At 43.1% G+C, this 12,510-nt stretch overlaps 3 protein-coding genes across 3 annotated transcripts; 1 reads left to right on the top strand and 2 right to left on the bottom strand.

The window, feature by feature from the left end:
- Positions 1 to 3,734: 3,734 nt before the first annotated feature.
- LOC119553313 (enhancer of split m3 protein) lies at positions 3,735 to 5,011 on the top strand. The gene has a single exon (XM_037863643.1). The coding sequence runs from the start codon at positions 3,892 to 3,894 to the stop codon at positions 4,552 to 4,554; it is 663 nt and encodes a 220-aa protein (XP_037719571.1). The 5' UTR covers positions 3,735 to 3,891; the 3' UTR covers positions 4,555 to 5,011.
- A 1,082-nt stretch (positions 5,012 to 6,093) lies between these two features.
- On the bottom strand, positions 6,094 to 6,597 carry LOC119563221 (enhancer of split m4 protein). The gene has a single exon (XM_037876522.1). The coding sequence runs from the start codon at positions 6,577 to 6,579 to the stop codon at positions 6,118 to 6,120; it is 462 nt and encodes a 153-aa protein (XP_037732450.1). The 5' UTR covers positions 6,580 to 6,597; the 3' UTR covers positions 6,094 to 6,117.
- Positions 6,598 to 11,209: 4,612 nt separating this feature from the next.
- On the bottom strand, positions 11,210 to 12,025 carry LOC119562927 (enhancer of split m5 protein). The gene has a single exon (XM_037876078.1). It carries the CDS (start codon positions 12,023 to 12,025, stop codon positions 11,483 to 11,485), a length of 543 nt encoding a protein of 180 aa, XP_037732006.1. The 3' UTR covers positions 11,210 to 11,482.
- Between the last annotated feature and the right edge of the window lie 485 nt (positions 12,026 to 12,510).

Below are 12,510 nucleotides of genomic sequence, written 5' to 3'. Positions count from 1 at the left end.
TTTGCCAAATTGAAAGCGACTGACTTGGCAACACGGACACCGGCTCAAACTCCAACTTGGAGTCGGAGCTCGGATCTTGGAACTCCGAAGCCAACTCCGACTGCGATTGCGATTGCAGCTCCGACTGAGGCCAGCTTGTGCCTGGGCTTGTGCCTTTCAGAGGCGGACTCGGGGAGTCGTTAGTCGTTACACTTCCTTGTAATGGGTTCTTGGGCTACAGGATTTACTTAAGAAATAAGGTCTTTAAGAAAAATAAATTCCCTCTCTAAATCAATAGATAATCTGTTGATAATGTTTCGTATTCAATTAATAGATTTTGAATTTTTGATAATACTTTAATATAATACTAATACTAATACTACTACTTTAATACTATTTCAATAAGAAATCTAGATTAGGACTTGATGCCAAAATAATCATATATTTGTCATAGGAACTATTTCTAATAAAATTACCACTGTCTTGAACATATGCAAAAGGGTATAGAAAATATATAGATATTATATGCCATCTAAAATGGCATTTTTATTCTGCCTCTTTGATTTTTCTGAAATGATATATCAACAAATGGCTTATATTTTGGAATTATACGGATTTAAGCAATCTTGACTAATATATATTGGCTTAATATTCTTAAACATTTAATTTACATTTTACTTTTCTCCTTCGAGAGCATTCAAAATTCGCTGCCGAGTGACCCCTCAACGCTGTCTTTACCCATCAGCAACTATTTGGCTTTTTAGCTTTTGGTTCACACGACCAGCGCGATGGCAACAAGTTTTGTGCAAAACTATATAGTATATATACACATCGGCGGACACACGGACGGGGCATATATGACAAGCAATTAGTGTGCATTGAGGTTAGTCGAAAATGGCTTTGCGGTCTTTCTGTCTGCGTGATTATTTTGCATATTCGCATTACTCATACGCCACGTGTGCCGGCCAAGTTGAAAGTTGAGGCATCTTGAAAGGCGAGCCATCGCAATGCCTTGAGAGGCTTAATTGTTATGGCTCCAGCTTCAGTCAGCAGAAAGCCAAGCCAAGTCAAGCCAAACGGCTAACGGAAGTCATGGCCAGAAGACAAACAAACAGAGCGATTCTGCAGCATCATGGGAAATGCTTAGCCAGGCAAAAAGCTCGGCCACAAAATATACAAAATACAACCAGAAAAAAAGAAGAAATAACTCCGAGGCGTCCAACCACAAGTGTCATATTGCCGCCATGGTGATAAAGCCAGCTGCGAATAAAAGGGGCATAAAACAGCCGGGGCAACATTTTATACACTCTGTGCTGACCAGTAGCCCTGAGATCAGCGAATTAAAAAAATATATGTGTGGAGGACGGACGAAAAACGAATCTTAGAACGACAACCGGATGTTAAAGTTTATGACGAAAGGCGACAAACGCCGAAGGGTTGGCAATCGGACTATGCAAAAACAGTTTTCTGTTTTATTTTTTTGGAACTCCCAATGCGCCGAGATAGCGAAACTGTTACACTTAATCGATACGCTTCAGCGAAAAGTCAACCCAAAGCCAAAGCCATCATAGTGGTTGTGCACTGAGAGAAAGGGGGGGAAATTCAGTTAGGTTGTACTAGATTAATGTGAGGTTTAGCAATGGTTTTGATTACGTATAAATTTAAGTTAGAAATAGTTTACATGCAAGGTGTAGAATACCTGAAAACTATCAAAATTAGAATGATAATTTGTACCCCCTTTTTATGTAACAAACAAACATTTTAGAAAGATAAGATCATAAAAAAATTTTTTTTTGGTAAAGAGCAACAAAATTAGCTTGATATTTAATATAAAAATAAAAAATTCCATTGAATATGGAACTCCATTTAAATATTGAGTACTTAAATAGCCCATTTTTAATTTATTAAAAACTTCATAGTGCCCATACTTCAAAATCCTTAAAAATAGGGACATCATAATACGAATTATTTACTGATAACATTATAAAATTTACTAAAAACATTCTTATTTGTTTTACTCTTACTTAAATAATAAGTACAAATTTTTAGCCAATAGTTCAAATGGACCAAACATACATCCTTCCTTCCTTAAAGCCTTAAAAGAAGTGAGAAACTACCCAAAGTTGCACCCCAATTTCTCCCCGTGCAGTTGTCGCAGTCATCATCATCAGCCAAGCATGCGACATAATTGCGCGAGTTAAGGCAGCCCCTCCCCTCCCCCAACCCCTTCCCCCCGCCGCCAGTTCGCCCACTGCCCCCCATCGGCGGCTGACAGTCAACCCGCTTGAAATCAACCAGCAGCAACAGCAACAACATTTCAGCAATCCATCGGATCGCATCACAATCCAGCCATCCGTCCAACGTGTGGGAAACACACGACAAATCTGTTTCCCACGGTCTCGTAAAGTAGGCACACCGCACTCACACATCCGCGGAGCCATGGGTCCCACAATCACATAGGAATATATATAGTCGGTCGGTCGGTAGTCGTAGTCGTAGGCTCCCTCGTGTCTCATTCTCATTGTCGGTGTGAGCGGTACAGAGCAGCGGACTTCGACAGCGAATGGGAGCCGAGCACTGTCATCATTGACAATAAGTATGACATGGGCGAGGGGGGGCCACAGGGGAGGGGTCTGGGTCTCTGAGAATGAGATCCAATCCAATCCGAAAGCCGACTGCTCAGTTTCCCTCTGGCCATGCAATCAATTGAAGACGACGCGCGCCAGAGCACCAAAGCTACAGATACAGATACATTTGTAGCTGCGGCCGGGCACGCTCTCACTCGCTCCCATTTGCAGGCACCTTGGTTCGAAACTGGTGGATTTCAGTTAATAATGTTGGATTTTTAGTTTGTACTGGGAAATACTTTCAATGGACCCCCCAATAAATAAATTCAAACAGGTTTATTTCTATAGCATACTTTCCGGAGTTCCTAGGACCTCATAAAATAATTCTAAGTCGTGTAATTCTTTAAAAAATACTTTGGTTTTGTTAAACCACTTTTCATTTAGCTTTAACAATGCAGAAAATGTTACTCTTGTAATTAAATTCAAAGAAACAATAAAGGAACCTGAGCTTTAACCAAGAATTAATAAATATCCTTTTAAATTGTAAATTTTTATAGCATACTTTTTGGAGATCGCTGGAAAATACTAATAACTTTATATTATAAGTAAAGTTATACGTTAAAGTAAAGTACTTTGTGGTATTAACCTAATCCATTTGCTTAGGATGGCATGTGTAGCTTACATTTAAATGGATAGCACTCACTTCAAGATCAACAAGTAACTGTGAAATGGTCAGACTTTAATATTGGAGGGTCTGCAGCAGGAGTAATATTTCCGATCCTTTGAGCTTTAACTCCTTGTCACCCAGGAGATTTTAGTGGAGACTATTCTGATTCCAATTTATCTTATGTTTGGATCCCCATTCTACGAATTTGGAGTATATTTCCGCACTTGTGGACCCACTGTGCCCCTGCAGACCTGCAGGTCCAACCCCCATCGGTGGCCCACAGTAGCCTCTCTTTGTGCCGCTGCCGAGCGCCGGTCGCCGAGCTACCGATCCGCGACCGAGAAGAGCCGAGCCGAAGTGGAACTCGATCTTGGGCCCGAGTGCTATGCCATGGGAGCGTGTGTGAGTGATCATGCGGGAGCTTTGTGGCTGGGAGAGCGCTATCCCCGATCTCCGGGAGAGCCGGGCCTGTCATATAAAAGTAGGGCTGGGAACTAGTTTGCCACTCATTTCGTAAAAGTGCCGCCAGTCGAACGCACCGCAATCGGTGGAACGCGCAACGCACGCGCACTCTCGTAATTCGTAAAATCAAAGAACCATCCAAAATTCGAAGTGATAATGTGCAGTTGAGAATCTGAAAAGAACCATACTTAAAACACGCCTAAGGAACACCCAATCATGGTCATGGAGATGTCCAAGACGTATCAGTACCGCAAGGTGATGAAGCCGCTGTTGGAGCGCAAAAGACGGGCCAGGATCAACAAGTGTTTGGACGATCTCAAGGACCTGATGGTGGAGTGCCTGCAGCAGGAGGGCGAGCATGTGACCCGACTGGAGAAGGCGGACATCCTGGAGCTGACGGTGGACCACATGAGGAAGCTCAAGCAGCGCGGTGGTCTCTCCCTGCAGGGGGTGGTTCCCAGTGTTGGCAGCCCACCCACCTCGACCAGCACCGCCCACGTGGAGTCCTTTCGCTCGGGCTATGTCCATGCAGCCGATCAGATTACACAGGTCCTGCTGCAGACCCAGCAGACCGATGAGATTGGCCGCAAGATAATGAAGTTCCTATCGACGCGACTAATTGAGCTGCAGACGCAGTTGCTCCAGCAGCAGCAGCAGCAACAGCAACAAGTACCGCAGTCGCCAGGACATTTGGCCTTCCCACTCCTGGGAGGATATGGACCGGCGGCCGCCGCTGCCGCCATTAGCTACAGCTCCTTCCTCACCAGCAAGGACGAACTGATCGATGTGACATCCGTCGACGGAAACGCGTTATCCGAGACGGCGTCGGTCAGCTCGCAGGAGTCCGGCGCCTCGGAGCCCGTCTGGAGGCCCTGGTAATTGGGTCTACGCCCACCCAAATCTAGATCTTATCCTTACAACATAATAATCGCAAACCCAAAAATGCAACAAGATCCGTTGTCTTCCAAAGTAAATCATAACAACCCAAGTTAATTGAGGTCGATGTTTGGCTAATCGATTTCCAAATGGTTTTGAAATACTTTTAGTTTTAGTTCCGATAATGGTAATTTGTAAATTGTTTGTTTAATTTCAAACTGTGATATAACTAAAGTACGATAATCAATCAGTGAATATTCATATATATCTATGCGAGTGCGCTATTTTCCTACTGCAAACGCTTCCTAAGTTTATTAGTTCGTTGCGCTCTCTTCATTGTTTAGATACCTTATATTAAGCTTTAAATAATTTATAAATGTTAATTTATGGTTAGTTGAGAACGAAAAATCAAAAACAGACTACCCAAATAAAATAAATCAATAAAATTTTAAAAGTATAACATTATTTTGTTTATTGGTTGGGGACAGGGATTTTCTTTATATTTCAGGTTTTCTAAATAATGTGAACTTTGCGTGTATACGATGTAAAATCCTTTATTATTTAATAATATACCACATGGACTCAATCAAAATAGATTACGGATTACGGAAACTGTTGTTGAATTATTTTTAGTACCATTAAATTTTTTGAAAATTAATTATTCAAAATTACCATTTTAATAGAAACTATTCCTAGCTTGAGAGTATGATTTAAAATTTTAAAAATACAAGGAAGTCCTTTTTTTTGCATAATCATATAATTAATTATTTATACAATATCCAAGCGAACGCGTTTATTTATGGACTCAAATCACCCATTTTGTTTACTGCCCCAATAAATTACCTTTAATTGCCGTAAAGAAGCATCGCCCCAAATGTATGCAACACATTTCCAACCTGACTCTGATTCATTCACATAATAAGCAGATCATCTAATTGGACCCTGTTTCTTCCACCGATCTGATTGGCAATCAACAGATCCTCTACCTGCCCGAACCGAAAACTGGTTGGAAATGCAGCCAAAATCAACAGGCCAAACAATCAACCCCCGACTATCCTATCCTCACTACCTGCTGGCAGGTAAATTGATCAACAATAAGACCAAAAAAGGTACAGGATCGAATCGGATTAGGGTTCGATCGTTTTTCAAATGAGTCATGCCAATTAACAAAGGATTTCGCTCCCTATTTACTCTCTGTGTTGATTTGTAAACGGAAAATCGTTGGAACAAAAGAGGGAGAAAAAGCATTTCGATTCCTATTCAATTGTTTTCCCCTTGAAAAAATGTAACACAATGTTATGGTGAAGATAACCAATTTGAGGAAGACCCATTTGCCCATAAAATGCTTTAAAACAACGAAAGTTTCTTTTAAATTGTATATATATTTTGATTTGTTTTTTTGTAAATGTTAAGTAAAATGTATCACAATTTTTGTAAAGCTGAGTTGATCGGCTTGCGTGTTAATTTTTGTGGAATGATGTCAAAAATTAACGGAAGACGTTGATTAAAGCTGGAGATCCAATGGAAGACTTGGTTGCAGGATGTGGAAGGCTGGCTCTGATTTTCTTAGGCCTGAACCCAGCGATCCTGGGGGATGGCGATCTCGTTGGCGGTGGAGCAGTAGAGGGGCTCGATGAGGTCGTTGTCGGCTGGCAGATCGGAGACGGCGGTCCAGAAGAAGGTGCCGTGGGCGGTGCGGACGAAGTGGACGGGCACGGTGGGCAGTTGCTCGAGATCGTAGTCCTCCATGTCGCAGGACTGGGAGAGACGCTCGTTGGCCTCGTTCTCGCAGGACTCCAGAGAGGCGCATATAGAAGCGGATTCCAGATCGGCATTGCGGCTGTTCTCCATGGATTCCAGGGACTCCAGGGAGTTGGCCTTCAGGGTGTTCTTGAGGTTCTCATCCTCCTCCTCGACGCGCTGCTGCTGCTGCTTGAAGATCTTTTGCAGCAGTTTCTTCACGCTGTAGGACAGCTTCTTGTTCGACTTGATGGTCATGGTGTTGGTGTTGCTCTTGTTCTGGCACATGATGTTGTAGAGGGATGTTTACTGTACGAAGCGTTGAGCTCGAATGATGTCTGATCCTCGGAGCCAGGGGCCTTTTATACCCGACAGGACCGCTGGAGAAACCCAAACCCCGAGCAGGTCACAAAACACCGAGTGTGGGAAACTACAAGGATACGTGTCCCGAAAAATCCTATACACAGACAGTATATTCCGAATACCCAGGCGAGGCAACAACAAAAACGGCAGGTGTGTTTTTCGAAAAGGGACTGCATCGGCATTAACCTGCATGCGTTGGAGTGTGACGGCATGTGGTGCCGTTTCACTCGCACCTGTTGCCGGCATGGGGAATTTTATCCTGCTGCAGGATCGTGAGAAACGAGACTTTCTACCAGTTCCCACAGTCTCGCAAAGGATCCTTTTTTCAAAAAGGAGATTCGTTTAGTTTTTTTTTTCCCTTTTACTGCCGATCACTTTTGGTTTTTATGTGCACTTATCTTATTATCCTACGGCGGTGCGAGCGGGATGGGGCGAACTGGATGAGGGATCCAAGGGGGCGGGGGAAATCCCTTTTCCATTTCTCGAACACGTGTGCAGCTCGAGAACGTGGGAGAATATTTTCAATTTTCAACGCTCGAACGGAGCCGGACAATTAATGCCCGAAAACCAGAAGATCTCCGCATGGCTCAATAGACAAACAATCCGTAGAATTTTCGGGGGATGGGGTAGAGGTTCCATACACCAGATGAGGGATCCTGAGATCCTAAATGCGCTGTAATTTGAAATTTATCAAATTGTATGTGGAGGCGAGGCGTTGCCCAAAAATAAAAAGAAAGATTGTGTTGGGGACGGGGATGGAGGACAAGGATCGTCGACGTCGAAGGAGTTGCTTTTAATTTCTGTTGCTGATGGCACACAATTAGCAGGGGACCGATTCTTATTATGAGGGGTATGGCTGGTATGGGTAAAAAATGTATGAGAAGGAGGATCACGAGGACATCGCTGGAGGAGCACACGCACAGCGGACGCCTGTCCCTTTTTTGTGCGGTTCCTTCTCTGTTTTTTGTTTTTTCTTGTGGATCTTTGATGGCGCGTGAGGCGCTGAAGCCAAGGTTTCCCAGGATTTCTTTCTGCTTTTTGTGTTTCCCAGCTCCCTTTGGATATCTCTCTGGCGTACTTAATGGATTGTCCCTTGACTTAACCATAAATATTTGGAACCCGGTGTGAGTTGGGACAAATTAAGCAGGACTCCTCGGTGAGAAGTTGTAGGCTGGCGTTAACAGTTCGTCCTGGATCTGGGATCTATTGAACTGGAGGTGAGGTGATTATGATTATATGGTTGCCTTTGTTGGCTGAGTGGGTGTGGTAACAGATCGATGAGTTGAAATGAAAGGATGGGATAATTGCTTTTATTTGGGGATACCTTTTGGATCACTTATTGAACAACGAAATTCCATACAATAACTATGGCCATGCTAACATGATTTATGGTTGATTATACAATATGATATCGTTCATATGCTACGTTCCGTAACAAAGTTTAAGTATTCTGCGAAGATATAAATAATAAGTGTAAAAGTTAGGATCTTGAGTTTTAAAGGCTTAAAAGACATTTATATACAAAGAATTTCCTGAACAAACTTAAACATGCTGAGTAAAAATTCAAAATAAAAGTTGTTAGTACTGTATTTCTTGAAGATTTTAAATGAAACTTATTTCAAATATCCTTTTTTGCTACAAATGTAAGATTTCAAGACTTAAATACATTTTTTCGAACCAATTCCCAATATAGTCATTTAAGAAACACAATATGCTGACAACACCAAATTTTGGGACTAACACCATTCCTATAAAGTCCCTCCCCTTATTGGGCTACAAAGTATCTTTGATAGAGAGGTAGCATATTTCTATAAAATCCCTTGTGTTTTATCTCAACAAGAGCTGCCTTCAATCTTTTCAATATCCTTTGCTGGATCAACAGTCCCAAATTATTGAATTACTTCTTGGAAACTGACCTTTATAGCCTTGGACTCGGGATTCATCCAGTTCCACGTATCTTTTTTTGGTTGACTCATGCTACCGCATTATTCGGCCTTATTATGCACGGATTGTGTCGTTCTAATTGTGTTTTTGGTCCTTTATTTTTACTATTTTTTGGTTGACTCATTGCCCCCAGTTTTCCTTTTTTTCGTTCGTTGTTTTTTCCGTATCTTATTGTGTGCCCACGTGTGCAGGGCCAAAACAAATAAAAATAGTTAACCATTTGGATGGGAAACCAAAGCCCCGCTGGGGGTCTTTAAAATCTTGGCTGCCCCTGCAGTGGTTTTTTTCTGGGTCTTAGGTGACTACTGTGGTGCCTTCCATTTCTCCTTCACTCTTCTATCTTCCAGGGAAATCTTTGGTCGAACACGTGCACTGATTTCTTATCGCAGCCCGATCATTTAAGGTTCCAAAACTGTAGATTAGCCCGACGCACACAAAAGAGTAGAGGAGAGAAGTGAAAAAATAATATAAAATAAAATCAACCTGACCCTGGCAGTCCATTGTCTCCGGGCCAAGTGTTCAAATTCAAACGGGGGGGTGGGAACGATCGTGTTTGTACACGTGACGACCTCGTTTCGCTCGCAGCAGGGTGTTACGGTCCAAACTGCGGCCCCGTCACGTCCCTTGATCCACACACCTATCTATCTGACTATCCGCCTAAAAACCCATAGATACCATACCATAATGCGGCAACGTGAGCAACTTGCAAACGTGAACATTTCACACATGTGCGATGTTCGATTGTCAGCGGGAAAAGCCCACCGATCATTGAGGTCTTCCCTCCCTCCGCAGGTCCTGTTCCGCAGGTCCTGTTACACCGGACGGGACGGGACCGGTCAGGACCTTCCACACCCACCGGCGGACCCGAGGACCAGAGGATGTGCTAACTGCCCGAATCTGTTACGGTATTTCCGTTTACATTTTCCGTGGTCAGCAGCGTGAACATCAAACGAGGCGTGCGAAAAATTCCGTTGAACGTAAGACGATCTGCACTTGAGCTATAAGGATGGGATGAGATATATCCCTAGTCAGTTCCATGTGTACAACAGTAAGCATAACAATAACAAGGAATCTGTAAATAGCGTATATTAAGGAACAAAATCTTCTGGAATTTTAGATGCCCTTTAAACAAATTATAAAAAAAGTAAAATTTTTCAATCGTATTGGAACATATCATACGTTTTTTGTAGAACTAAAAAAATATTACCTATAATTTAAAATTCACATGTTAGTAGAATAAGATGTTGTCATATGTTTAGAGTAAGGATTCCATTAGTTGGTATCAAGATATATAAACTATAATTTTGAGTAATAACTAAAAACAAAATATGGATAGGATATAATAGTTACCAATGAATGGTAAAATCTCAAGATCCTAACTAGAGGGTACTACTCCAACTTAAATGTAAATATGACATGGCGGACCTACGTGGCGGTTTCTTTGGTTTTGTAATGATAAAATAACACAGACAGCAATCAGTGTGTTGATGCACAACACATGTGGGGTCCTTTGGATCATCGAATTTCACAGAGACATTGCACTTGACACGAGACAGCGCGACATGTCTTTTATATTTGGTTTTTATTTTTTAGTTTACAAATTAGTATGTGCGATGGTGTGTCGCATATCCATACTATATATGCGGGAGGCGAGTTCCAGGAAAGTTGTGGCCATTGTCATTGTTGGTTTAGGATATCAACGGAGCCTCAAGAGTCCCGTTCCCGTTCGATCCCCGCCCATCACTCAGCACGCACGTGCAGTTCACAAAAGGGGTCGTAATTGACGGTTTAACTCGATGGTCCCGGAACCTCCCCTAACTGAAAAAAAAACCATAACGATATGTGAGCACTGTCCAGGGGTTCGAGGGACATCCAGTATGCAGATTCGATAACACCCTGCAACACGTGCAACACCACAGTGTTAAGCTGTTGATCGAGGCGTAGACAGGTCTCAGTATCTTCTTTGTGTTCCTGCCTCTCGGGGGCGACGCTTGCCCAGGGGTTTGTCTGGGTTTGCAACTCGAGGACCTCCTACTTGGACCCGGGGGACCCAAACACTCCGTCGAGGAGGTCGCAGCTGGGGTGTCACGCACAGAACTTGTTTAGATCACTCATCAGGTGGGGGAGGGATGGCCTAATGTGTGCCCTTAACACATAATCTGTGGAATAATTCTAATGAATTGATCTATTCAAGAAGGGGTACAAGATATATGCATAACAGTACTAACATTGCTAACGCATTGTCGCCTTAAAAGGCACATAATAACATCTCAGTGTTAGGGTCAAAGGTACTTTAGTTCGACTGTACTTTAAAACCAAATCTATAAATCAAGAAAAAAGATCTTCAAATACAAAATTGGTTTTGATCATGTAAAAGCTAAAAGTGCTATTTTTATAATAATTAGTGATATAATATGATATAATATAATGTGCATTGTATTTCTGGGCGGCCAATATTTGTTTCATTAGACCTATATGATTTAATGTTTTCCTATATGGACCCCAGCAAAATAAATCATAGAAGATTTAAGATATTTCCTTGTGAAAATAAATCCAGAACGATTTAACTGCTAGATATTTTTTGGAAATTGAAAATAAATAGACCAAAGTATTTAGTTTTTTATGTTTTTTATTTTAAAACTATTAAAGCTGTGGTGGTGTTTTCTTAAAGTCTAAATCTTAATGAACTAGTAAAGCTTGAGTTCGTCTTATGATCTAGGTAAAGCTGTTATCACAGTGTTAACGATTCAATTGGAAGACATGATTCGTTTTAGCAGGAGTTGCTAATGGAAGACAGGATTCGATGTCGATGGTGATTTGCTAATGATGATTTAGCAGATGGAAGACGGGGTACGATGTCGTTGCTTATCTGGTTGATGATGATCTACCAAGGGCGCCACATGGTTTCTTGGGCTGGCTTGGGGCTGGCGGCGGACTCGGAGTCCTCGTTATCGCTGTGATAGCCCGAGGAGGCGGGGCTGAGTGGGCGTGGGGCCGCTGATTGGACTGAAGTCTGGGCCTGGTCGGCCTGCAGCATGCGCTGGAACTCCACTCCCAGGTGCGTCATCACCGTCTTGCCCACATCCACGCTCATGGCCGGGGTGCAGGCCATCACGCGGGAGATCTCGCTGACGGCGTTCATGTAGCCGTTCTTGAAACTATCCATGGGCAGTGGGGAGACCGGCGCCTGCTGCTTGACGACCTGTTTGCGCATGAAGACGAGTGCCGCCTCCAGCATCTCGGCCTTGTCCATCCGCAGGATGGCATCGTCGCCCTGGAACTCGGCCACCAGGGTCTTCAGCGTATCCAGGCACTTGTTCATGCGGGCCCGTCGCTGCCGCTCCAGCAGAGGCTTCTTCACCTTCAAGTAGTGCTGGGTCTTCGAGACGAAGGCGATGGAGTTGTTGCTGTTGGTCTGTGGTGCCATTTTGTATGTTATTTTATGGATGTAGTTTTGTGTAAATGAGAGAGCTGATCTGTACTGCTTGCAGGATACTGCTCGAATGATGCTGGATTCAACGACTGCACCGGCTTTTATAGCCGAGATGAGAATCAGGAGAAGGTCCTTGCTGGAGGACCTGCTACCTGCGAACCCCGAACCGTGGAGATCTGGAAATCTTATTGCTCGGCTGTGCGTGCGTGGGAAAGGAAACCGAATTCGAAATCGTTGTTGTGCAAAGAATGAGTTTCCTCGGCTGCTTTCCTTGGCGCCCTTTGTGTGTTTTATTCCCTTCAATTGTCTAGCCATCCAGGAGTGGGGGTCCTTCGTCCTGGCGACGCTTTGTAACTGCAATTAAACCGTAAAATGTTGGCCAAGACATGGGAACGTGGTGCACGGAATTGGTATACCAATTGTCTGCGACAAACTGATTCGGTTTGGGCCAGCAAATGAAAATCAAACTCGGTAAAATT

The sequence above is a fragment of the Drosophila subpulchrella genome, chromosome 3R (assembly GCF_014743375.2).
Source record: "Drosophila subpulchrella strain 33 F10 #4 breed RU33 chromosome 3R, RU_Dsub_v1.1 Primary Assembly, whole genome shotgun sequence".
Taxonomy (NCBI): domain Eukaryota; kingdom Metazoa; phylum Arthropoda; class Insecta; order Diptera; family Drosophilidae; genus Drosophila; species Drosophila subpulchrella.
Note: the sequence above shows the minus strand (reverse complement) of the source record. Positions and strands in the feature narration are given on the sequence as shown.